This window comes from Rhipicephalus sanguineus, chromosome 10 (genome assembly GCF_013339695.2).
Source record: "Rhipicephalus sanguineus isolate Rsan-2018 chromosome 10, BIME_Rsan_1.4, whole genome shotgun sequence".
Taxonomy (NCBI): Eukaryota; Metazoa; Arthropoda; class Arachnida; order Ixodida; family Ixodidae; genus Rhipicephalus; species Rhipicephalus sanguineus.
This window is the reverse complement of record NC_051185.1, coordinates 51,019,361-51,043,848: the sequence shown is the minus strand read 5'-3', so window position 1 is coordinate 51,043,848 and position 24,488 is coordinate 51,019,361. Positions and strand designations below refer to the sequence as shown.

The window sequence follows — 24,488 nt, the reverse complement described above, 5'->3', positions numbered from 1 at the left end:
GGAAGCACAAGCATGGTGTAATAATTGTCGCAAAATATGGCTATATCGTTCTTTAATTGCTATTTAGACTTCTATTACGAGCTAATTCAAGCCGAAATGTAATGTTCCGATCTATAAGAGCCAAATCCAAATTTCACTCCCGAATATCGACGATAGTGGGATATAGGAATATATGGGCATATGGGAATATAGATTTTAGCCGCAATATAGATATGCGGTATTTTGGTGACATCAGCACATTGGCGAAAAATCGTTGGAGCAGGCCCGACCATATTGTCAGTAGCAAAAAAACTGCGACATGGAGCACTGAAGTACACATTTCTGGGCGAGTCATTCAGTGAGCAGTCGCGCGATTTTTCGCGTTTTGTGTTACAAAGACATTTCTGCCAGCTGGATTTGTTCTATACATGTATATTTTCTTCGTTGGCATATTCTCGTGTGGACAGAATGAGTGCTCCAATTCGCTCATTTTCTTCGAATTTTATTTTGTTCGGCACTTGGCAAAACTCGTTGAGGCGCTGTGACCCTTTCTATACGCCATATAGCACTTTTTCAACTATGCTTAATTTCTAGACGCAGATTACACGACTCCTTTGGCTTGCTCTTGGAGGCAGGCCTGAAAGAGAGAGAGAGAGATTTGTAGTAGACAGAACTGTCCGATAAGAATCTCTTGTATCGTTCAGCATAAACAAACAAAATCGCACAACGTGTTTCGAATGGGGTCTTCACTGAAACTCCTGTTAACTCAATTTCAGATTTTCAAAAATTTATCAGAATGCTGTTTCTCATTAGTATCTTAGTAAGCCTTCCCATACAATATCATGAAGCGCCTTGTTTGTGGGGACATGCACGAAGTCCACACTTGAGAATACTTAAATTGTAGTAATTAAATGACTTTCTATTGTAACGATGCAATAATGAATTACTTTTGTGGGCTGGTAATTTAGTAATGGAATGAATTAGTTCAAACGTGTAAGTTCAGGAAAATTACTCATATATTTCCAAGTTATCTTTGACTTAAATATGGCATGTCCGCTTCCCTTATGGAATAAGAAGTTGACCACAAAAGAAAGAAATACAGCAAGGACAAGTTCATCTGAGTGTGAAACCTCAAACGTGGCAAAGAGGCAAGCCCGCAGAAAAGCCGCATAGAATCCGAACTCCATCGAAATGCGACCGCCGCACTTCGATGGGGGCGAAACGCTTGAGGCACCTGTACTTAGACTTAGGTTCACGTCGAAGAACCCCAGGTGGTCGAAATTTCTGGAGCCCTCCACTACGGCGTCTCTGATAATCATATCGTGGTCTTGGCGCGTAAAACCCTAGATATTATTATTCTAGTTGAATGTATCTGGGACAGCGAATCGTAAGGATATGAAAACAGTAAAAATCTACAAATAAGAATAAACACATCCACTCTGTCAGCACAACCAAATGCACTAGTCGTTGTACGTGACCTTCGAAACTGATGACGTCACCATGCAGGCAAACAACTCACCGAAGCATCGTCGAACATCTTCATTTCGTCGGGCGTCATTCCGCTGGATTGCTGCAATGTGATTGAGATAAGGTGCAGTGAGGGCCGTATTTCATACACTGAAACATTAATCGTGAACGCACTCCTCAAGAGTGCGCTGGCAATGAATGCTTCTCGCTGCGCAAGAAGGAATTTCTTCTTGCGCGGCGAGAACTTTCCAAAACACACAAGCTGGTCCTTCTTTTTGTCTGCGTGTGTTGTCTAATCGAACTGGTCACTTCCGGGTTAGTATTTTGAAGTGTAAGGTGCGACGACGACAACGGACAGGGGGAAGTACAGCCTTCATCGTTATGAAAGGGAACACGCGAGCACGTGTCAAGTAGCCTAGCACCGTACTTGTGGCGCGACGCAGTGCCGAAATGTGAAAATAAAAAGGAGAGAGTGGTGCCATTCCTTTTCTTTCCTGCACCCTTTCTTGAAGTTTTTCTTCTTTTTATCACTGTATGTTGTTGTGGCAGACGAATGAGCAAGAGCGTTTTGTTCGTAACTGATATAGGGTGATCGCAGCTGTCGCAGCTGTCAGAATGATCGATGAAAACTGAGATGATAGCTGAAGCTGCGTCGATGTGTCATATCTGCATTTTGGAGAGAGAGAGAGAGAGAAATCCCTGTAATGAAAAAACGCCAGGCCTGCGCTGAAACCGCAGCACAGTCACAGCGAAAGCTGGAAGAGCGGCGTTTCTAGGGTCCGTTGTAAGCTCTCTTGGGGCTACAATACAAGTACACTAGAAAGGTACCCACTACGCCATAAATCACAATTTTTGTGATGTTGGGAAGCACCTACTAAACCAATACAAGTGCACTTGCGAGGAACCCACTACGCTATAAATCATTGTAATTTTACTGAGACCCTGCGGAGAGAGAGAGAGAGAGAGAGAGATAATAGACGAGAGAAAGGCAGGGAGGTTAACCAGAATTGTAGCATCTGGTTTGCTACCCTACACTAAGGGGAGGGGGAAAGGGAAAGAAAGATGGAAAGGACAGCGGAGACCCTGAGAAAATGGATCATGCGGTTATGGGCTTCCTTGGCAACCAATACAAGTGCACTTGCGAGGAACCCACTACGCTCTAAATCATTGTAATTTTACTGAAACCCCGAGGAAATGGATCATGCGCTTATGGGCTTCCTTGGCAACCAATACAAGTGCACTTGCGAGGAACCCACTACGCTATAAATCATTGTAATTTTTGAGAAGTAGGACAGCAGGCACTGTGCCATTTTTCGTCATTCTACGGAGAGCCGTGGTACCTGCTAAACGCATGTAAGGCATTATGCGCACTTTGTTGATGCTGTGCCTGATGACGACGAAGAATTATGGCAGAGCCCTTTGTAATGGGTTGGAAGCATTCAACAACCTACTCGTTGCGCAATTCGCATTGTGTGACGCCTGGTTACAGAATTCGCGTTGTGCAACGCTTGGTGCTTATTTTGCTCTTCTACCACGCTATGTTGCATATGCTAATGTGGTTCCTTCCCGACATGAAGCCTGTATAGGACCTTTTTGCAACGCAGTTTCAAGCAACGGCATGGCTCAGAGCCTCATGGAATTCGGTATTTAGCAATAGACAATGAGGACGGGTTACCTTTTGACTTCATCATGATGACTGGCTTGCACAGTATATGGCGCTCACGAATGGCTGGATTTTACTGTGACCCGGATAGAAGACCAGCAAGACAGTATTTTCAAGAAAGCATGGCCCGGTTTCTTGAGGTAGAAAAAACAAAAGAATGTGTTCCTCCATGGTTGGCTAGGGTAGAGCCCCTGCTTACTATGAAGGAATTTTAAATCACAGTGTTGGTTATCCAGTGGTTTCCGGTTGGTGTTTCTAGATGTTTGTGGTGTCTTGTAAAATAATTCTGTTGTCCCCGTTTGTGTGATGTACAACCGGAAATAAAGAAAAAAAAAAAAAAAAAAGGCATGGCTCAGAGGTTGAATACTGGGCTCCCACGCAGAGGGCCCAGGTTCGAACCTCGTTCCGTCCTGGAATTTTTTTCTTATTTCGTTTTTTTTTTTTTCTTATTTCGAGCGATACTGGTTACGGACACCGGCGGCGGCGGCGGCGGCGGACAACTACGGCGCCAAAAACGGCCGGTGAAATGATCTCATAACAGCTTTCGCTGTAAAACAGAATTCTGCCGGCGTACCTAAAGGCGCCTACATGCTACTCTGCATAGGGGAGGGGAGTGAGGACAGAAATGCCCTAGGAGGAGGAGGGCAGGAAAGGAGAAGGAAAAAACAGAAGATAATATGACCTGCGTCTTCTTCTCAGCAAGGTCAGATTTTAGAATTTCTGTTCGAATCCCTCGAGGACATTAACCGAATTGATAAACTGTAACTTAACTTACATCAACATCATTACGTTGTGACATGTACATACCACGATCTGCAACTTGGCTTTTGAGCTGCTGTAAAGCAACGTTGGGATGGGAGTGAAGTGACGGGAGCTTAGGCAGCATAAGGAACCACATCACCCCATCCTTTTATTTTCACATACCGCCACTGCGCCGCGACACTTGTGCGGTGCGAGGCTATCTGTCATGCGTGTTCCCTTTCATAATGATGACGGATGTATGTACACGCAGAGCACCTTCTGTACTCCCTAGTTTCAATGTCATCGCCGTGCTTTACACTTGCAAAATATACAGAACCAATACGCCCAGTCATCCATTCTTAGATCTACTTACAAGGTTCACCGTACATACATCCTGAGACTCAGGGATAAGTTTTCAACAAATGCTGTTTTCGCTGGGAAATGCATTTGCCTATTTTTGATCACACTGTTTTGTTTGTGACTTAAGTTATGCGCTTTTCAACTCACGCTGTTTCTGTGACTCCGATGTGCCTGACCTTTATTACACTGTTGGCACTGTTTTGCTCAATATTCGACTATTCAAGTTCTTCAATTCATTTGAAGTTTTCCTTGCGGAATCGCTGAGGCTTCCGTATACTTCTGCGAAACGTTCACTGCACGAAACTTCCTTATTTCCATTTCAAGATAACGCGTTTGTTCGTTTCTGTGTTGTTAATTATCCCATTCAGACACAGTGTTCACATATATGAACGCAACTCGTCTTTGCCAGTTCTCTGGACTAGTGGCCAAGAAAGAGCAAGATATTTTGCGCATAGGTTGAATTGAGACTTCTTGCGTAGCCAATGTGTCTTGACTTAACCTCGACTTAACCTCGCTGCAGTATGACTGCAGCGGATCACTATGGTGAAGGTGCTACAATGTTCGACGGGTCTTTCGACGTGCCGCGTTCCAGGACCAATGTGAAAAGTGTTAGTTTTCTATGCTTCAAATGAAAACAACGAAAAATAAATTTCGTATGCATTTTGAGCCTATAGGATTTGATCATTTTTGTGCGAAAATAAAAATGTTTCCTTCTAATAAAAGTCGGTGCTGACCATGTCAACACCGAGCTTTATTACAAAGAAAAAATAATGATTAAAAACCGAGCGAGGGTTTCTTGCAGCCCATTTCACCAGCCAAGAGCTATTCGTACTGCAAGTTGAAAAGTCGCGGATTCGTTTATCGAACAGTCAGTGGCAGCAGTGCTCGTAAGATAAAAAGAACTTACCTTGAAGTTGTTCGCTTTTTCTACTAAGCATTCCCTGATCTGAAAAATTAAAATACTTAAACTTAGCGACCCCCCTTTACCTCCTGCAGTTGCAAACAGTGCAAACATTTCTACTGTTAAATAAAATCATAGTTTATTCAAAATAAACGCTGAATACGTACAGCAAGTGGATGAATCAAATAAAAATTGAGCGGGTGCGCTAGAAAATGTACTGTGACCTTAGCTCTTCCTTTTTTTTTTTCATTGTGCATAGGTCTATTACGTTAGTCAATGAAATATCGAAGCAAAATTAAGATGAGATGAATGGACCGCAGGAAGACCAAGGGATTCACAGTGACCTTTATACGTAATAATACCGGAACAAAGATAGCGACATCTCCAGGTTGAAGCATTCATTGTTTGCCAACTATTGATCAATCCGAAAACCTAGTTACACTATTGATCCAATGTTACGAACATGTAACCTTCAATGAGCGTTGGTATTTTTGACGTCAAATCAGCATCAGGAATTTCTTGAGATAATTTAGGTTCCTTGTATCCGACTTATGTAGTGGCCGAGCTGGAGAAGAACCAGGGAGCTAAATGGCTTCTTAAGAAGCGTTCGCAATGGTGGCTCAGCAGGCTGACCTGCCGCGCTGCTACACTGGAGGTCGCGGGTTCGATTCCCGGACACGGCAGCCGCGTTTCGATGGGGAGCCAAGTGAAATAACACTCCGCGTGCCTATATTTAGGAGCAGCTTAAAGAACTCCAGGCGGTAGAAATTTTCGGAGTCCTCCACTTACGGCATGCCTCGTAGTGAAATCGTGGTTTTGGCACATTAAAACCTCAGAAAGTATTATCTTTCTGAAGATGTAATTCGCTGATGATGCTTACAGAGCAAGACCATGATTACTGGTTCCAACGACGCACTCTAAATAGTGAACTAGCATTGCAGTCAAGGTTTAAGGGACGTGCCTTTTCGCAATGGGCTCGTTTCTGTAATGACGAATGCTTATGTTGGATTAGAAAAAAATAAGTCGGGTGCTGGTCTCATACTCACCGAAGTCGCCCTTTCTTGAGGGTCCTTCACGTCGATAAATTTGCGACCACACTCCATGACTGTTGGAATGGCTCCCTTAGCAAGCTGGGCATAAGTGAAACCATTTGTTCATGTCACCACCCACTCAGTTTTCGGCCAACCACTTCAGACAACTGCGTAAGCGAAGACTTTATGATATGATGATATTTTTGTATAATTTTTGATGGCCAAAGAGCGCCAGGACATGATGTGGGATGTGATCATTGATGTTAAGTGGCTGTATACGGGCTTAAGTTCTGCGCACTAAAGGTGCGTAAGAGAAGACTTCAAATCGTAGACAGACAGACAGACAGACAGACAGACAGACAGACAGACAGACAGACAGACAGACAGACAGACAGACAGACAGACAGACAGACAGACAGACAGACAGACAGACAGACAGACAGACAGATAGATAGATAGATAGATAGATAGATAGATAGATAGATAGATAGATAGATAGATAGATAGATAGATAGATAGATAGATAGATAGATAGATAGATAGATAGATAGATAGATAGATAGATAGATAGATAGATAGATAGATAGATAGATAGATAGATAGATAGATAGATAGATAGATTCATTGAATAAGATCATTGAATCTATGCAAAACCGCACAATTATATTTATATGTCCTGATTACACTACTAGCGTTGCCAACTTAAAAAAAAAAAGAGCAGTACTACCAAGTCTTTAAATATTCCGAAGAATCGCAAGGCTTTCATTATGTCATAAGTATTTTCATCTTTTGCCTAATTCTCCCACACATTCAGCTCATCGCATCTCTCAGCGCATCAGTCACACTAATGCTGTATGCCACGTGCCCGCACGGCCAAGCCCCTGCAATTATTTAGGGACGAAGCTCCTTTGGATGTGGGTCTGTCCCTCCTCTGTAGTATGTAGTAGTAGTAGCACTAGGTAGCCACCTGTAGTTCTTGGAGTGTTCACTAGATGGCGCTGTCGTAGCCACATCTAGTTCTCAGAAAGATCTCTAGATGGCGCGGAGGCACTCGCTGCGCTGCAGGTGCGTGCTCTAGTCCCCCCTCCCCTCTCTCGCCTCGCGACGCCGACGCTCCGCGCTCGCTGCGTTGCAGATGCGTGCTCTAGTCCCCCCCTCTCTCTCTCGCCTCGCAAGGCCGACGCAGGCAGCATCTGCTAGCGAGTTTCTTGATTGAAAAAACCGACTGCTCGCGCTGCACAACCGTTCACTGACCACCCCGTATATATAGGCACTGGATTTTGATCTCCAAGGTAGTGCCCGTGTGATAATTCTCCTGTGCGTGATTAAACAATAAAAATTCACAGCGTACATGTAAAATTAAAGTGAGCTGCAAGTTGCCATGACTCTCATCGACCCTTTAGTATAAACGCGCCCGATTTCACGTCGTTGATGATCTACTGGGCAGAATTCACGGAAGATTTACATATGGCGCATGTCATTGGTGGAAGGCAATCGTTCGATTTAGTGCGGCGACGTACGCTAGGGGGACCGTTGTAATGAAGGGACCACGTAAACCAACAGTACAATAAAAGTTTGATGTTTAATATATACACCGTGTTTCTCACGTGTTTACTTGATCATATACTGGGCGAATTACTCGGAGTATTCACGGTTTACCGATGATTCCCTCCGGAGCTTCACCCCACTCATCATCATTCACCCCGTGGATATGCTGTGGATTTTTTTTATCAAGACAGCCATCGACTCGAACAATCTTCCCTCAAAGGTCGTCCTTCGTGTCAACCCTGTTCACTTCAGAGCAGCCGTCAAGTAACTTTTTGTCAACAACTAACTTGTATTTTTCCTTTTTTTTAACCCGCCCCTCATGTAAAAAGAAAACCTGTTTAGAGAAGTCCTTGTGGTATTTTCAATAAATAGGTACATTGGATGAAAGCTGAAAAGTTCATAGGCAGTGTACTGTCTCCCACTCAATATGGAGAAAAAATGTTTGTGGAAAGATGATACCTTGCTTGCATTCTCTGAGCTCATGCAGTGCTTGCTGTTAAGTTACAGGCGTTCGTAAGGTGCCCAGTGTACCAACCTGCTTGATTATTTCCGGGTTCATGTCCTTGGCGATGGAGAGGCACTGGCGCGCGTTGTCTATCTTGGTCATGTACTCCTCTACCTTGGCCTTGTCAGGCACGAAATCTCGCACCAAGGACTTCAATTGCTCGATGACAGCTTCCACTTCAGCTGCGCATTAAAAACATATTGAAGAATGTTTAGACAGAATGTCTATAGCCGCATACGACCTAAAAAATATTGTCAGCACGTTGCACTCTTAGTAATAATGTGGTTTTCTGGGCCAGTTGGCAGATGATGACTATACTCCGTTTAATACATCAGGCGCAATGCTGCGGAAGCTATGCGACAAGTTCGGCCCGCAAGATGTGTGAGTACGCGCGTCTCGCTTAGAGCACTGCACGGGCCGTAATTTTCAGCCCGGGCCGGGCCCGGGCCCGGACCTCGTTTAAATTTACCCGCACGAACCCGGCCCGGTGACTCAAAATGAGACCCGGGCTTGGCCCGAACCCGAGAAAAAATTTCGCCTACCCGGCCCGGCCCGGCCCGACCACAGATCAGGCCCGACTGAGGCCCGACCCAGTAATCTAGGTGGTGATGCCCGAACATGGAATCGACTTCAGTGGCAAATATCTACGCTTTGTGGGCGCATGTTTTGCTAACAATTATACGGGTAGCCCGGGCTAAGGCTTTATTGAAGAAGTTGGATAAAGGAGGCAGGGGGGCTTGCTTTGTCGACTCAGCCACATATAAAGACCGAACTAAGTTCGCCGCGGTAGTAGTAGACCACCAGGGCAGGTGTACCAATTGCGCCACGGTTTACACTTCCAAACCGGAAATCGCTCAACAGGTTGCCATCGCGTTGGCCCTGACGGATGATCGATACACCGAGATATACAGTGACTCAAAACCAGCCATCAGAGCCTTTAGCAGGGGCAAGATCGCACCACAAGCAGTTCGAATTATTAATAGTAAACAGGCCATTGATACACATTACATATATTGGTTCCCAGCGCACCTTGGATCACTCGATGACATTCCCATGAATCCAAATGAATCGGCCAACAGCGTTGAGCGCGAACTTACGGACCGGGCCGCTTTTACATATGGCTTTGATTCTGCTGGATCCGAAAATCAACAACGGGATACGCCCAAGACATATAATGAAATTACTAAACATTACTACTTGGGGAGGAGAGAGTTTCCACCCCCTCACAGTAGACTAAACAGAGCACAAGCGGTCACACTTAGACAATTACAGACACAGTCTTATTACTCACCAGCACAGGCAAAAGCATGGTACGATATAAAAGATATGGATGCTGTTTGCAGTTTGCAAGGCATACAAGAAAGAAGTATGCACGCTTGAGCATATGCTCTGGGAGTGTGGGTCGCTTGGCCCTGGCATTTACCGGGAACGGTTTACAGGGATGATAAAGTCTCACGACCATATTCCCCAAGTCCTGGCTGTCCAGTACGCCCATGACAGGGCTAGGAGGCTTGACCTCCCAGTCCCGACGTGGGATTAGCCAGGCAGGTGGCACCACCCTGTACAGGACGTATAAATAAAGTTATTTCCATCCATCCATCCATCCATCCATCCACACTTTAACATAGTTACGGTAATTTCTTGTAAAAAGGGGCTCACGGTGCAAACAGTTGAGCGGACATACTGAATACAATGAATGTTTGTTCGGCAGTGGTATACTGTACCTATTTTTTCTGCAAATACACTGGGGATCATGAAGGGTGTTTTGTAGCAGACATTGTAGCAAGAAAAGTGATTTGCAGCACGAGTTCAGTTTCGATAGGGAGCGCAATAACAACAAAGGATGGATTGATGGATAGATAAACTTTGTTATGGTCCATCGGAACGTGCTCTAGCACGTTGTGGGCCACTCCGACATCGGAACAGAAAGACCAAGTCTCTCTGCTGCGTCGCGGGCCCGTTGGCCTGTCCATACAGCTGTTCTAGCACGGAGCTGGTATATAATAGCAGCCTCCCATTTGGACAGCGTGATGGCTTCGCCGCCGCGTAACACGGAGCACCGCCAGAGCATGTGTTCTAGATTTGCTTGGCAGAGAACAAAACGCTCGCTTCACTTTGTTTTTATTGCACTCTATAACCTATTAAAATTTATAGCAAGCTCTAACCAAAAAGCCAACCATGCACCCTTCTCGATATGTAGTACCCGTCTTCACCATTGTAGCACCTTGCCAGAGCAAGAGAAACAGGGGAAAAAAACAAATTTGTGACCTTTGTTGTAAATACACTAATCTAGGCAAATGTATGGAACCGCGTGTACCACGTGTATGCGTAGAATCAGCCGAAAGGAAAAAAAAAGTATTTGTCATAGCATTATTTTCATATACCATACCACTGCTAGTATATACAGACTGTAAGTTTCTTATGGCATAGTTTATAGTTTACTTCTTCACATGTTATTGAGCGAAAAATCAAAGTATCAAGAGATTCCCGATTTAAGCACGCCACGCGCTGTTGCATCACATATCCTGCCGCGCTAAAGCTTCTTGCACTGCTCGCGCTGGCCGGACGGGCGCACCACATCTGCCTTGCCAATTGCGAAGGCGTCGGCAGTCGTTGTTCTTAGCTTCCACCACTGGAGTAAATCTAGGATGTCTTTGTGGACCTCTGCAGAATGACCATAGCTGTCCAGCTCATCCCTTCACTTCTCTCGTTCCCGAACGTCGTGCCACTCTTCAATGTCGTCTATAAAACTCCTCTTTGAGGGCTTCTCCTTGCAGTTTTCAGCAGTGTATGTTATGCATGGTTTCCACCGTGCTCGTTTTATCCATATTATAATGGTTTATGCGTTCCCAGCGATGTTGTACCGGTAGAAGGTGGCCATTGGACTACGCGGTTAGGACTGGCAGGAGTAGGACGAAGCAATTTCGATATATTTTCGGGGTTCGTTCGAGTTTGGTAATAAATGCGCGACTAAGCTTCTCGAAACTTGCTCATTGGATGCATATGGTTCGAGGTAAGGGGACATCACCCGGCACGGAATCTTTCATTATCCTTTTTCAAGCCAGATATTTCGTCAAGCGAATATACTTCACCCCACGCCTTGTTTAATGGACCTGTTCTATTCCTGCACATTCCAACGCTGTTGTGGCAGTATCATGTAGCTCTCGCACTATATAGCGCACTATATAGGGCCTCAAACACGCGGCTCGCGGACCTCTCGCTAGCGGCTCTCCGCCCGCACATGACTGTCTTCATCCCATTTTTTTTATAAGTATGTTCTTGAGATACACAGGCATGACAGATCGAAAGCATATTTTTCGTGAGGCACCCCCTGCGGTCAACGTGTGTTGATACATAACCGTGAAACAAAGGCTATATTTCAGAATCGGCGTCCAGATTTTAGTCACTATGGGTGATACGAAATGACTGGTTCCCCAGACGTGAAAGAGAGACGTCCGTTTAATGGCAATACTAAAGGCGAACTGCTGCGCCGGCCACGTGCATGTGCACGTGCCCTCGATGACCATCGGTTTCCTGTTCTTCGATAGAGTCTGGCGCGCTCCAAGTTGCCCCGTTCCGCACTATTTTGCAACGATATGTTGTTGGAATCCTGCCGCCAAATCCCCTTCAGAAATGATCCCGTATACGAGATATGGGAAACGTCTGCTGTGAAATGACGGTAGTATTAAAACCTGTTCCCCCCTCCCGCGCTCCTACCTTCGTCATTGCCCTAGGCATTGCGGAGTAAATTTTTGTGAATGCGGCCCGTTAGCTGAGGTGAGTTTGAGACCCCTGATATGGCGGAGCAAGACGAAAGCTCAGACGTTAACAATGCGGGCACACAAAGCAGGCTGTGCATGTCCATCTCGCGTCACATGACCACTGGGATCCGTCACAGAGTCACAGAAAAGAGAATGTGCCTTTATAGGGATTCTATGTATCAAGACTCCGTGCAGTCCTTTCGTTTTAAAGGGGGGCTCTAAATTTCAACAACGTTTGTCCGCTTTGGGGCACTGTGATCGCTGTTGCGATCACAGTGCATTACACATGACATTTATTACTGCGATTACAGAGTAACATTTGGAATACAAAATAATAACGAAAGGAAATAAAGCACGGAATAGCGAGATGTTACATATAAGTGCCTGGTCTATTTACTTTTAGCTCGCCCGTTTCAGAAAAATCAAGTAGCTCGTATGCAAGAAGCAAAGGAGTTCAGTACTTATCCCTCATAAAACTTCTCCAAATAGCTTACCCCACACAAAAAAAAAGCGTTTTTTCGAGATAAAATGTGTGACTTATATGTATGCACAGCGTATGCGTAACAAGACATATTAAAGAGAACAACGATTTTTCTATTATCAGTAAATTACTCTTTTACCATTCCAAAAGCACCACGCTCGCCGCGACAAGACTCTTGGTAAGAGAGAAAACTCGCATGAAAATGCAGGTAACGACGCCAACTTGAAATTCACGCAGCAAACTCCGTGACGTCATAGATTCGGACGGCATCTACTGGGCCCTACGTAGTTTATAGTGGGTAAAAATGAAGTACATTGACCTCTGAGGGGGTCATAACACTTAACATACCAAATTTCTGGAAATTTCGTTGAGCCAATGTCCCCAAAATACGACGAATACAGTTTGAAATCCGTGACGTCACGTGCGGAGATTTCAGCGCGAAATTTCAAAATGGAACTTTGACCTTGATTTTCTCCTTTATTAATAAACTCATTGATGGTGAAATTAATGACGTTCGGGTTCTCAGAGTAGACTTTATCGGTCTAAACCAATTCAGTGTTTCACTTTCACGGAGCAAAGTCCAAGCCCGGCCCGACACGAGCCCGCCACCTCAAACCCGGGCCCGGCCCTAAGCCCGGAGCTTCAGGCTCGAGCCCGGCCCGGGCTCGCCGTGAAAACTACTTTAACCGGCCCGGCCCGGCCCGGGTTTTCGGGTAGGCCCGAGCCCGTGCAGTGCTCTAGTCTCGCTCTCGGTTTTCGTTGTTGTAAACGCTCGCGCGAGCTGACCATGAGCCCACGCATGAGGCGTCGTGACGGGCTGCAAATAAAAGACGACAATGCGAAAACAAAGATACGCTGGGTGATCGAGAACAACTCATTGACAACCGTGTAACGGGGATTGTTTATACCTGAGGCACGAAGCATCTTCATTTATTACTCGGCCTAAAGACGAAAAGGAGTTATATTACGGGTGGTAAAATCATTGGACTATTTCTTGGTGCGAGCACATCTACTGCAAAAAAGTATCGCTATAGCCTACACAGCGTTGCCCCTGATGTGTGAAACTGAGTATAGGTGTAAGTTTCCAGCACGTTAAGGACGCGATGAGCACGTTAAGCACGTTAAGGCGCACGTCCTGTGCGTTTCTGCTCTTGTGCTCGTGTCTTAACATGCTGGAACCTTTCACCTTGTCACACTCTATGAAATTTCAAGGGGAAAGCTTGCTACACACTTGGTAATGCATTTAGTTGTGCAATCGAGAAGCAGATCTCAGGCATAAATAATTAGCGCAAAAAAGGGCAAAGGACAAGGTAGTGGCCTGCTCGCTTTAAGGTGCATGCGGGCAGCGCAGTTTCACCGCACTCGTGTGCTCAGGTGGTTACGAAGGCCATCAGACCGGGAAATATTTGAAGTATTTTGCATAAGAAGAGCGGGTAATAGGTGTGTGAGTGCCTCCGTCGCTGGCTCTCGTCAATAAAAAATGCGCATACCTTGAAAGAAATCTGCGCATGGAACTGTGTAGTTAGATGCGGCGAGAGTAGATTGCGTAGGCATACAAAAAGTTGAAAAGATTAGTGGTTATGCCCCCTCCCCCCCACGCGCCCTCGAAAATTTTACTTTTGCATGGGCGTCCGGAAGGGGGACCGCGTCCTATTTGTTTCCGTCACCTTGACCGTTGTCCTTTTCTTATGCTGAATCGTTATGTCTGAAGTCCGCACCAACTAGCCCAACTCGCTATTCTAATACGGGGACAAGACTTCCTGCGAGGCATAATGAGACGCAATATGAGAGACACGCAATAAAATTGCTTTGACGTCCTCAGTCGATTTTAATATTCCTCCCCTCCTCCAATTGTAGCTTTCCGCGCCTCCCGTGGTGTTGCATTGCCTCCGGGATCGGCCCACCTATGACCAACCGACGATCTCAATTCATGGCGCTACGTGACGTCATGTAGTGACGACATCATCCCTTACAAAAATGGATTTAGACAGTCTATAGAGTGTCTGTAGACTTCTTGTAGTCGAGTTCGCCTTTATGTAGATTTAGTATTTTGCCTAAAGAAAATCTTTTGACAATCTATAGACAAAAGTTTATAAATGCGTGTCATCTTTTGTCTAATTGCGTTCTATAGATTGTCTATAAACAAAAGTTTTAAAAAGCGTATGGTTCTTTTTTTTCTATTGTTAGTCTATATACAATCTATAGACAAAAGTTAAGTTGATGAAGTTTGTGTTTTGTCTAATCCCAGTGTATAGATTGTCTATATACAAAGGTTGATAAATTGGTGTTATTTCCTATTGTCAAATCCCAGTCTATAGACTGTCTAAAGACAGAAGCTAAAGTGGAGTTATTTAATTTCTTGCTGAAAATAAGGTTTTTCATTGAAATTTTATCAGACGTGTGTACTTTATGCAATTTTGCTACCTTTTTGTTTATATAACATCTAAGCATGCACTCCTTATTGCCCCATTGGGCCCTAGCTGTAAGGTATGTTAAAAAAGAACTAAGGGGGCTCATTAATTAATTGAACCACAATGTGAAATTGAGCAGGATTGCGTTTTTGTATATCTCATTAACACATTCTGGCGCACATGGCACATATATATTTCCCCTCGTAACTCGCATGCTCACATTAGTGCTAAAGATGTTTCCCCTAAGTATGTCGCACTCTATGGCTCACCGACTGGATGTACTGCAAGGACTGTGTGGTTCTTTCCGCCTTCGTTGCTACAATGCAAAGGGCAATGTATTTCGTCGAACACTGGAAATCGCAACTTTGAAGCGGGACGATGGGCAAACAGTGAACAGAGTACAACAGCTCTTTTTCAAGACACAAATAGCAGGGCCCACTGCAGTGCTTTCATTTTTGTTACTATTCAATATACAGTATTTCGCCATTCTTTTCATATACGAAGCACTGTGCCCAGAAACCAATTTTGTTAAAAATATTTTGCGAATTAGCTGTGGCCCTTTCGCTAGCTCATTATATTTGTTCATTTTCACGACATTTTCAGAAGGTAATATGTTAATTAAGATGTTCTTCAACAAATATGCATTTTTCTGTTTTCATTACGACGACGTGCAATGTAATATTAAATCGTGTTTCAGTAAGCGATTTCAAATTGATAATGTGTGTATGCACTTGCTTACATCTCCCGCTTAGAATATATTAATTTAAATTAACAGGGAACATCAATAAGAAAGAACTTGCAACGTAATCGCCCTAAGGGCGAGGCATCGATTGTGACACTGGCTCGGTGCAAATTTCAAAGAGATATCACTCGGCACTGCAGACACTTGCTGTCAAAGGCTCAAGTTTTCCACATGCTTGTGATCATACACACAGACACGGCCGTGAGGGCAACAGCTGTTACAGATAGTAGTAAAAACGGACCGTTCGTTACATATCCTGTACACGAATGGTCCACGAACGGTATGTTTAAACAGCAAGCACTGGAAATACAATTGAAGAATCGCTCAGAAGCGGCCTCCCCACTAAGAAGTTGCTTTTTCGTTCAGGCACTGCCGTGAAGGCCAAACCCCATATACGCGAAAATGCACGCGACAGCGACGAGCGACGCGACGTAGATCGTCTTCGCGCAAGCGGTCGCTTCGATGGGCAAACCCCATTCACGCGACGCCCTCGGCGAGCGATCTCCACTGTTGCTGGCATGAGGGCGTTCACTCGTACCAAAAGTGGCCCGTTCTCAGCGGTATGCAATGTAAAATAAGATGTTTTGTTGCATAATGGTACATAAAATGTTTATCATTGTCTTGCAGCATTTTTTTTCGATCCCATCACTGCTGCTACGTGCTGCCAAGCCGCGTCACAGACGGCGCGGGTCCCAGCGTTGACGTTCAACAACGTCAACATTGCGCTCGTCGCCGTTGGTCATGTTGATGAACGTTGTTGTTGATGTGCGTCGATAAGAAAGTGGCGGCAATCAGCAATACGTCACTGATGCATCTTATTCCGGTGTTTTGCTATTGGCTGCTTGAGCACAGCACTTCCGGGCGACGAGCGACGGACATGCGACGGTTTCCAATCTGAAAAACCGAGCGATCGCGCGAAATCGACCACGCAACACGTCGCGCGAACGACTTCTTTCGTCGCTCATAGCATCGCTCGTCGCTGTCGGGGGGGGGGGGGGGGGGGGGGGGGAGTGATTCTTGATAATAATAAAAAACAGGAAGTGAAGAAAAATTGAGAGCCCCGCAATTGTCTATCTCAGGGGATGACACCACAGCAGTAGCTCTCAGGGGGATGGGATAAGGAGGGATTAAAAGAGTAAAAGGAAAGAGTAGGAGTGGGGGATCCTGTCAGCGAAGTTCATGGACGGGGCACGATGAGCAAGGTGCACGAAGACATCACGGAAAGGCGAGCCTTAATCGGTGAGAGGTGCTCGGCTGGCTGACGTGGGAACCGTCACGGCACGACGATCGGCCAGAGGCACGGACATCACAGAGAGTCGAAACTCAATCCGAGAGAGGTGCTGGGCGTAGCGGACGACGCAACCGTTCGCAGCGGCACGACGATCGGCGAGAGGCCGAGTAAACTCGGCATCGCGGACGACGCGACCACCACGCATGAAATCCACCGAGAGAATCGCGCTGTCGCGTGAATTTTTGCGCATATGGGGTTTCGCCTTGAATCGTGAAGGCGCGCGAGCGAACACGATAAGGAAGGGGGAGAAAAGCGAGAACCGGTGCGGCAAACAAACGGAAGAGGGCGCGCAGCTGCAACTCAGTTTCAAATCGCTCGCTGAGCGAGAGCCAATCAGTTCAAACCAGGGGGCGCGCAGGCGCACTGACGTTTAACTGCGTTTAAGCCGTTCAGGCAGTTGACGCATTGAGGGTCGTTGTGAAAGAAGTTCTTGCAGCGCAGTGTGTAATGCCGAAATAAGTTTGTTGCGCGCATGTATTTTTACCACGTTGATTAATATTACGTGCCGGTATCGTCGCTGGAAGTCGTGGAATGGACACGTACTTACACCGCGTGTCGGGACGGACGCATCGTTGTTTGACATGGAATCGTTGACGGCCATGTGTTGTAGCCCCAACGAGCGCGAAGCTTTGAACAAGATCACAAGCGCGCGCCTTTTGACGAGACTGTCGCCACAGCGAATATCGCTCTTCGGTGAGTTCAAGAACGTTGCCAAATCGCGTGACTGTGCATGACAACTTTGTGTAGGTAAGATTGCCCGAGCGGCGAGCTGCCATAATAGAGATGGTGTGCAAGAGGAAGTGTTTGATACGAAAGTATGCCTTGTACTAGTGTCTCTGCCTTCTGTGGTGTTCGTTATACGCTTCCGCGGAGCCGTTGCCGTGTGCGTCGATTAGAGCTAAAAACAGCCTGAAGAATATGCGTTGCATTGCGCGATGCTATGCTTGTGTTATGCAGGCCTTGTGTTGTTTGCCCTTCTTCCTTGACTGTATGCAATGCGGCATCCTTGCATGAAATGACGTGCACATGCCTTGTCACTATAAAATTGAGTCTGCTTTTAAACATTACTGGTCGCCCCGTACCCTTTCTGTGGTGGAAATGCAACAGACATTATCGTTCAATAAGCATAGTTACCCGCCACGGTGGTCTAAATATATAGTTGTTAAGGTGCTCGACTGCTGACCCACAGGTCGCGGAGATCGAATCCCGGCCGCGGCGGTCGCTTTGCTTGAGGCTCGCGAAGTGCTTGAGGCCCGTGTTCTTAGTTTTAGGTGCCCGTATAAAGAACCCCGGGTGGTCAAAATTTCTGGAGCCCTCCACTACGGCGTCGCTCATAATCGTGGTTTTTGGATGTTAAACCCCATCAATTATTGTTATAAGCATGGTTATAGTTAACTAACGTGCAAATCAACTTTATAAAAGTAGACGGGTGTGCAGATAGAGAGACACATGTACACACACGGCGCGGTCATGCATACGCCATGCTGCTCAGAGCAACGTTACTAGAACAAACTTTGGCTCAGAGGCTATGTGTTTGTAGCTGCGTCGCCGTCTACGGTGCCGCGCTCGTTTTTGCAAAGAATGTACGTAATTGTTCTATATTAAATATTTTAGTCTGTCTGTCGCAGATCGTAGCTCTTGGGTGTGTACAGACACAACCAAATCAATCGATTAGCCAAGGGAAAGCATAGCGGACTTTAATTGTTGGCTTTAACTGTAGTGTAGTAATAATGGCCTAAATTGAAATGGAATAAAGTGAACGGAAAATCGCCCTTTGCGTTGATGGTGTCTAAACGCCCGATGCTCAGCCGATTGAGCTACGACGGAAAGCGCTTCGCCGTACGCTTTGCTGGGCATTTATGTATGTGCAGTCCCTTGGAGTGTTAGCCAGTGCCACTCGTACTCAAGGCGGTGAGTGTGGAACACTCTTCTTTGCCAGAGTTTGTCACGTGGCACGCGATCTTTTCCATGAGGCGGCAGCTGACCGATAAAACGTCGCATGCGAACTTGAGGCATATAAGTCAGCCGGGGCAAGGACTTCGCGGTGAATGAAAAAAAAAAGGGGGATTTTTGGAGGGCCTCGTTTCTTTTTTATACACAACCAAAACGATCGAAAAGATCCCCTTCTTCGTAGATTCAGCGAGGGCGTCGCCCCGGTAGACTTAAAGCATCAAGTTAGCATGCGAGGGTTTATTGGTAAGCTGTATGTGGTGCTAAGACCCCGCCGCGGTGCTCTAGTGGTTATGGCGCTCGACTGCTGATCCGAAGGTCGCGGGATCGAATCTCGGCCGCGGCGGGCTGCATTTTCGATGGAGGAGAAAATGTTTGAGGCCCGTGTACTTAGATTTAGGTGCACGTTAAAGAATCCCAGGTGGTCCAAATTTCCGGAGCCGTCCAGTACGGCGTCTCTCATAATCATATCGTGGTTTTGGGACGTTAAAACCCCAGATATTATTATTACGTGGTGCTAAGATCAAGTGCCACGTGATGCCCTCTGTCGAAAATGAATGTTCCAAACTCGCCACCTGGGCTACGTGCGGTGCTGGCTGAGACTCCTAGGGATAACAAATACATAAGTACCCAACGAAGTAAACGGGGAAGCGCCAGACGTGTAACTAGAAGGTTGTGGATTCAGATCCCACCGACGGAAAAGGGTGAGTTTTCGTCCACTGTAATCAATTTCAACGTACGCCATTATTACTACACTACAATTAAAGGGACACTAAAGAGAAACAATGAATCGGTTTAGATCGATAAATTGGGCTCTGAGAACTCTAATGTCGTTAATTTCGCCACAATAGGTTTATTAATAGAGGAGAAAACCAACGTCAAAGTTTCATTTTTAAATTTCGCGCCGAAATCTTCCCGCGTGACGTCACTGATTTCAAAGTGTATTTATCTTATTTTGACGCCATTTGCTCAATAAAATTACCCCAAACTTGGTATGTCAAGTTTCTGGCCCCCTCAGAGGACAATGTACTTCATTTTTACCGATTAGGAACTACGTAGTCCCTAGTAGGCGCCGTCAAAACATGTAACGTCACGGCGAATGGTGTGGAAACTTCAAGGTGGCGTCGCCACCCACATTTTGTTTTTGCGTATTTTCGTGCTTACTAAGCATCTTCTCGCAGCAAGCGTGGTGGTTTTGGTATCGTGAAAGAGTAATTTACTAATATGAGAAAAATCGTTTTGCTCTTCAGTGCCCCTTTAAAGACGACAATTAATGTCCGCTATGCTTTCCCTGGCTTAATTGTCTGTTCGATTAATTTGGTTGTGTCTAACAAAGAAACGAGGCCCTCGAAAAAATTTCCATTCGCTCGTTCATTAGGTTTGTACACGAGGCTCACTGTAAGGCAATTCATTTGTCTGAAACACGTTTTGAACTGGTAGTAACATTGAGTACACACATACAACTACAAACTTAATTCATTCGAAGTAGCACAGCACGTATATGTAAATTATCGTTGGTGGATGTGAGCTTCAGTTCAATTAAACTTGTTAAGCGAGTGCATGCTCTCCTTGTTGCTGTATCTGTGTGAGAAAAACTGGGGCAAATATTGGTCCTGCCACTCCATATTTTCATTGTTTGATGAACCATAAATTGTCTGTACAGTAAAAGTTCTATTGACGGAGAAGTAGCTTCGTTACATTGTATGCAAAAATGGGTCTGCATTTGTTTTTCGCGCATGCTTTGTCGTAAGTTTTTATATTTTGTATCTTTTTCTGATTAAAGCTCTGTTGTAAGTCAGCGCTTGTGCTTGTCATTCTTTTCTGTGTGCTTTGCCTCGTTTTCTTTTCCAGAATTTATTGGGATAAATTTATACATCACTAATCTACAGGAACTGCCTCTAGGCAATCTGTAGACCACAGTATATTTGTGAGGTAATAAGTCCGTAGACACTCTATATACTGGGTCATAGGAATAGCCTATGGATAATCTACAGACATTTGTCTGTGGATATTTTATAGACAAAAGTAAACCAAAGTAGATTTATATGAGCCTATAGACTTTTGTTTATAGACATTCTGCAGACATCGGTTTAAACGCATGAATTTTTATCAATCTACAGACCTTCTATAGCCAATCTATAGACTTAGACTTTCTTGTAGACTGGTCTATAAAAACGAGTGCGGCCACTATTCCATAGACTGTCTATAGACCAGTCTAAAGAATTCAGCTATAGAACGTCAATTGATTTTATAGACAGATGTCTACAAACTTTATATGGACTATCTAAACATATTTTTGTAAGGGATGTGACCTCACGATGACGTCAGAAATTCGGGCATTCGTGACGTCGTGATGACTTCACCGGATGACGTCATCGATCGCTAGGAGGAGGTCATCTGGGTTTTTGAATTAGGCCTTGCGAGACCATAAGGTCACGCAAGGTCTCACACAAGTCTCGCGGACGGGTCTCGCAAGTCTCGCCTTTAAAAAATGTAGTTTCCACCCACAGAATCGGTGTAAGCCTGCCATTCACTTCTGTAAGAGAGTTGTACCAACTGGTTTTATTTGGAAGCTCAAGTACTTTCTCTATGCTAACCCTAAACAGCACTGGTGTATTTTTCACTTTTGCATGTGTATACACGCACACATACAAACGCATGCAACATACATAAAGTATAGTTGAATCCTCCCCCGCCCCCCCTTTGAAAAAAATGTCTGGCTTCGCCCCTGCTAAACACTACGCACATTAAGAAATGAAATTTCTTCGCATGTTTCTAAAATAATCGTTCTTTGTTTCGTTGTGTACTAATGTCGGAATATCTGTCAAAATTTTCCGCGTCGTTCAAGTTTCCGACTCAAAACCAACAGCACGAAGATATATCTGTATGAAAATATCAATGATCTTGAGCACGCGCGAGTGCTTGACGTCAGAAAAATGAAATAATTTTATTGAATGGGTCATCTGTGCAAATTTTTCTTGGTTTTAACGTCGCCCCCGCGACCAAATCCAGCAGCGCGGAGGCTGATTGATTGGATTCATTGTTGTTATCAGCCCGACTTGACGAACTAACTTGGCCACTAAATTTGATTTAACGAAGCTTTTTCTGAAATATCGAAGTAAAAATGTGGTGATTTCTGTGTAATTTTGACTGAGCGGGCTTTTTCTTCGAGTGTGCTCTCTAACGCTATCGCGTTAAAACATCTAGGTGCCTATAGTCACGACCATAGCTTTATTTTGATGAGGTTGCACGATGCGCCCATGCTCGGAACAGCGAACTCAGTATCGGAAGCTCCTTCGTTAGATCCGGAACTTCCTAAAATCGGGTTACGTTAGATTGAGTTCTAACTGTAACTTGCTAGGGTTAAAGGCTTGGGCAAGTTGGTTCATTGTGCAAAGAAGAGAAAACAGCGCTGAATTTTTGGACGAACACAAAGGAAGAACGCGCCTGTCGTTGTCTGTCTTCCTTTGTGTTCCTCCAAAAATTCAGCGCTGTTTTCTCTTCTTTGAACTGTAACTTCTTCTTTTTTTTCTTTCTCTTTTTTTGCATACAGAGTAGTGTGAACAAAAGTTATGCAATTGGTCTTTCGGAATCATTAAAAAAATATTTAAGGCAATGAAGGCCAGAATTCGCATTTTCGGAGGTTTCTTTCTTTTCCATGTTTGTAACTAACAACTGCGTTTGTGGATACCCATTTCAACGGAGTCGACAGTGCTCTTACGTACCGGATGGTGCTGTAGGGGCGGCGGTGGTTGATTTCGTTATTTCATGGTTTATGCGACAGATAGCACTGATCGTCCCCTCGCAACTTTCTCGCTCCACTTGCTCTCACAGTCACTGCATTCGCTATCCACGTCTTCACGTATCGGTATAGCCAGTCATATCTTTACGTGACCTGGCCTGCATCGCCCGGACATAGTGTTCCCTATGTCCTCCGCGCGACATGAAATGCTTCATGTCAGGGCCGCCCTCGCGCACTTTTCACACAAGCAGGCGTGGGTTGGAGGCAAAAACAATGCCGTGGTAGCTTTAAGGTGTCTGTACGTTACTTTCAGATTTCGAAGGACCGATAAACCGCTTTCTCGGTGTCACGAACTTCCCGCTTTAACGAAATACGAGTTAACTCGAGCGTGGTCATCATTTCGTTAAGCCGAGTTTAATTGTAGTTGCAAAACTTTAAGTAGTTAAGCCTAAGGAGCAGCACGCTGCGCGCGCTACTCGCCGGTGTGTTCTTTTGTTTGCACACCAGCCGCTAAGGTTGACTTCTGCTGCTCACACTTGGAGTATGGGCAAAGGACACTCGGGGCAACAAAAGCGGGAGTTTTCGATGACATTTAGCAGTTTGCTGTTATGCAGTTTGCTTAAGACGTCATGTCCACGAACGGATGCCGGTAGCGAAGATCAATGGCGTAACGAGGGGAGGAGGGGTTCAATTCACTAAAAATTTTCAATCTTGCATGTGCGTATATACATGCACAGGTACACAAATAAACGCGCACACGAACATACATAAAGTATGGCTGAAACCTGCCCCCCCCCCCCCCCCCCCCCCCACCGAAAAAAAATTCAGACTACGTTACTGGTTGTTGTCCCCACGAATATATCCACTTTGCCACGAAGTGCGCAGAAGTTAACCTAGTTAACTAGCAAAGTACGTCCCCAATGGTACACGTTATTGAAGTGAACGCTAAAATACGTAAATAAAATGAACAATGACGTGCTCACCATTAGCGTTCACCGTAGCAGAGGTGAAGCAGAGGATCACGAAGATGGCCACAACTTGGTTCTTCATGTTCTCTCTCGAACAGAACAGAGCACGTATCCTCCGTACAACACGGCAGCCAATTGGCGAACTGCGCAATGCGCAACTATAGAAGCCGAACAGTCACAGTGGTGTGGGCTGTTGGAGGTAAACTCTACGAGCGACGGAGCGCCTCTTGTGATCTGGGGTGCGTTACCAGCTCAATTTATACGGCACCGCCGGAAAAGCCGCTGCTCCAGCTGCCACTGGTTCGACGTGAAAAAAAGAAAGAAAAAAAGAAAAAGGACAGAAAGAAAATGTAAAGAAAACCTTCCGTGACAGATATGCTCTCAACACTGTGGAGACTGTCGCCAGACATGGCGGTCACAGTCGGTCTTTCCGTGAAGTTTTCTTTTTTTTACTTCTATTTCCTTCTGAGACGCATTTGCACTTCTATTACACATGCTGCGACCATGGTGGCGAAACGAATTGTCTCATGGTCGATGACAACAGCTGCTTGACTGTGCTAAGCCTGCCTATAGCCAGTGATGATGCGGGGGGCACCGTTTCCGGGAAATCAAAACTCGCAATCGAAAAGCGTAATTCCGTGACCTGCGGCTAGAGAATGGCCGGCCCGTATCGGACCTCATTTGACTAATGCCTTCCAGCACAAATATTGCACTGCCTTCTGTGAAAGGAGCCCAGTCTGAACGTCCTCGTGTGCTTATTTAGTAAGAGCGAGGAGCACTTTGTCACGCGTGGTTTGCTTCACGTGGAAAAAAAAAGCGCGCGAGATGGGCTTCCTTGTGTGTTTGTGCCTCGGCAAGGACATCGTTGTAACAGCGGTGAAACGTGGTCAGATTTGCAGGTTCGTTGCGTACATTTCATCGCCAAACTAGCTGACCAAAAGCTATGC

The 24,488-nt window shown here is 45.4% G+C and overlaps 1 protein-coding gene across 1 annotated transcript; it reads right to left on the bottom strand.

Moving 5' to 3' along the window:
* Positions 1–489: 489 nt before the first annotated feature.
* On the bottom strand, positions 490–23,927 carry LOC119372650 (uncharacterized). Its single transcript, XM_037643113.2, has 6 exons — positions 23,557–23,927; positions 8,226–8,377; positions 6,158–6,241; positions 5,118–5,156; positions 1,499–1,549; positions 490–616 (listed from the first exon to the last, which is right to left on the bottom strand). The coding sequence occupies exons 1-6, from the start codon at positions 23,621–23,623 to the stop codon at positions 581–583; spliced, it is 429 nt and encodes a 142-aa protein (XP_037499041.1). The 5' UTR covers positions 23,624–23,927; the 3' UTR covers positions 490–580.
* Between the last annotated feature and the right edge of the window lie 561 nt (positions 23,928–24,488).

What these genes read in the sequence shown, in the direction of transcription:
- LOC119372650 (XM_037643113.2), bottom strand. Translation starts at nt 23,623, where the DNA reads ATGAAGAACCAAGTTGTGGCCATCTTCGTGATCCTCTGCTTCACCTCT. An exon ending in CTCAAGAAAGGGCGACTTCG is followed by an intron (nt 5,157 to 6,157) that starts GTGAGTATGAGA and finishes TTAATTTTTCAG; the next exon opens with ATCAGGGAATGCTTAGTAGA. An exon ending in AGATGTTCGACGATGCTTCG is followed by an intron (nt 617 to 1,498) that starts GTGAGTTGTTTG and finishes TCTCTCTTTCAG; the next exon opens with GCCTGCCTCCAAGAGCAAGC.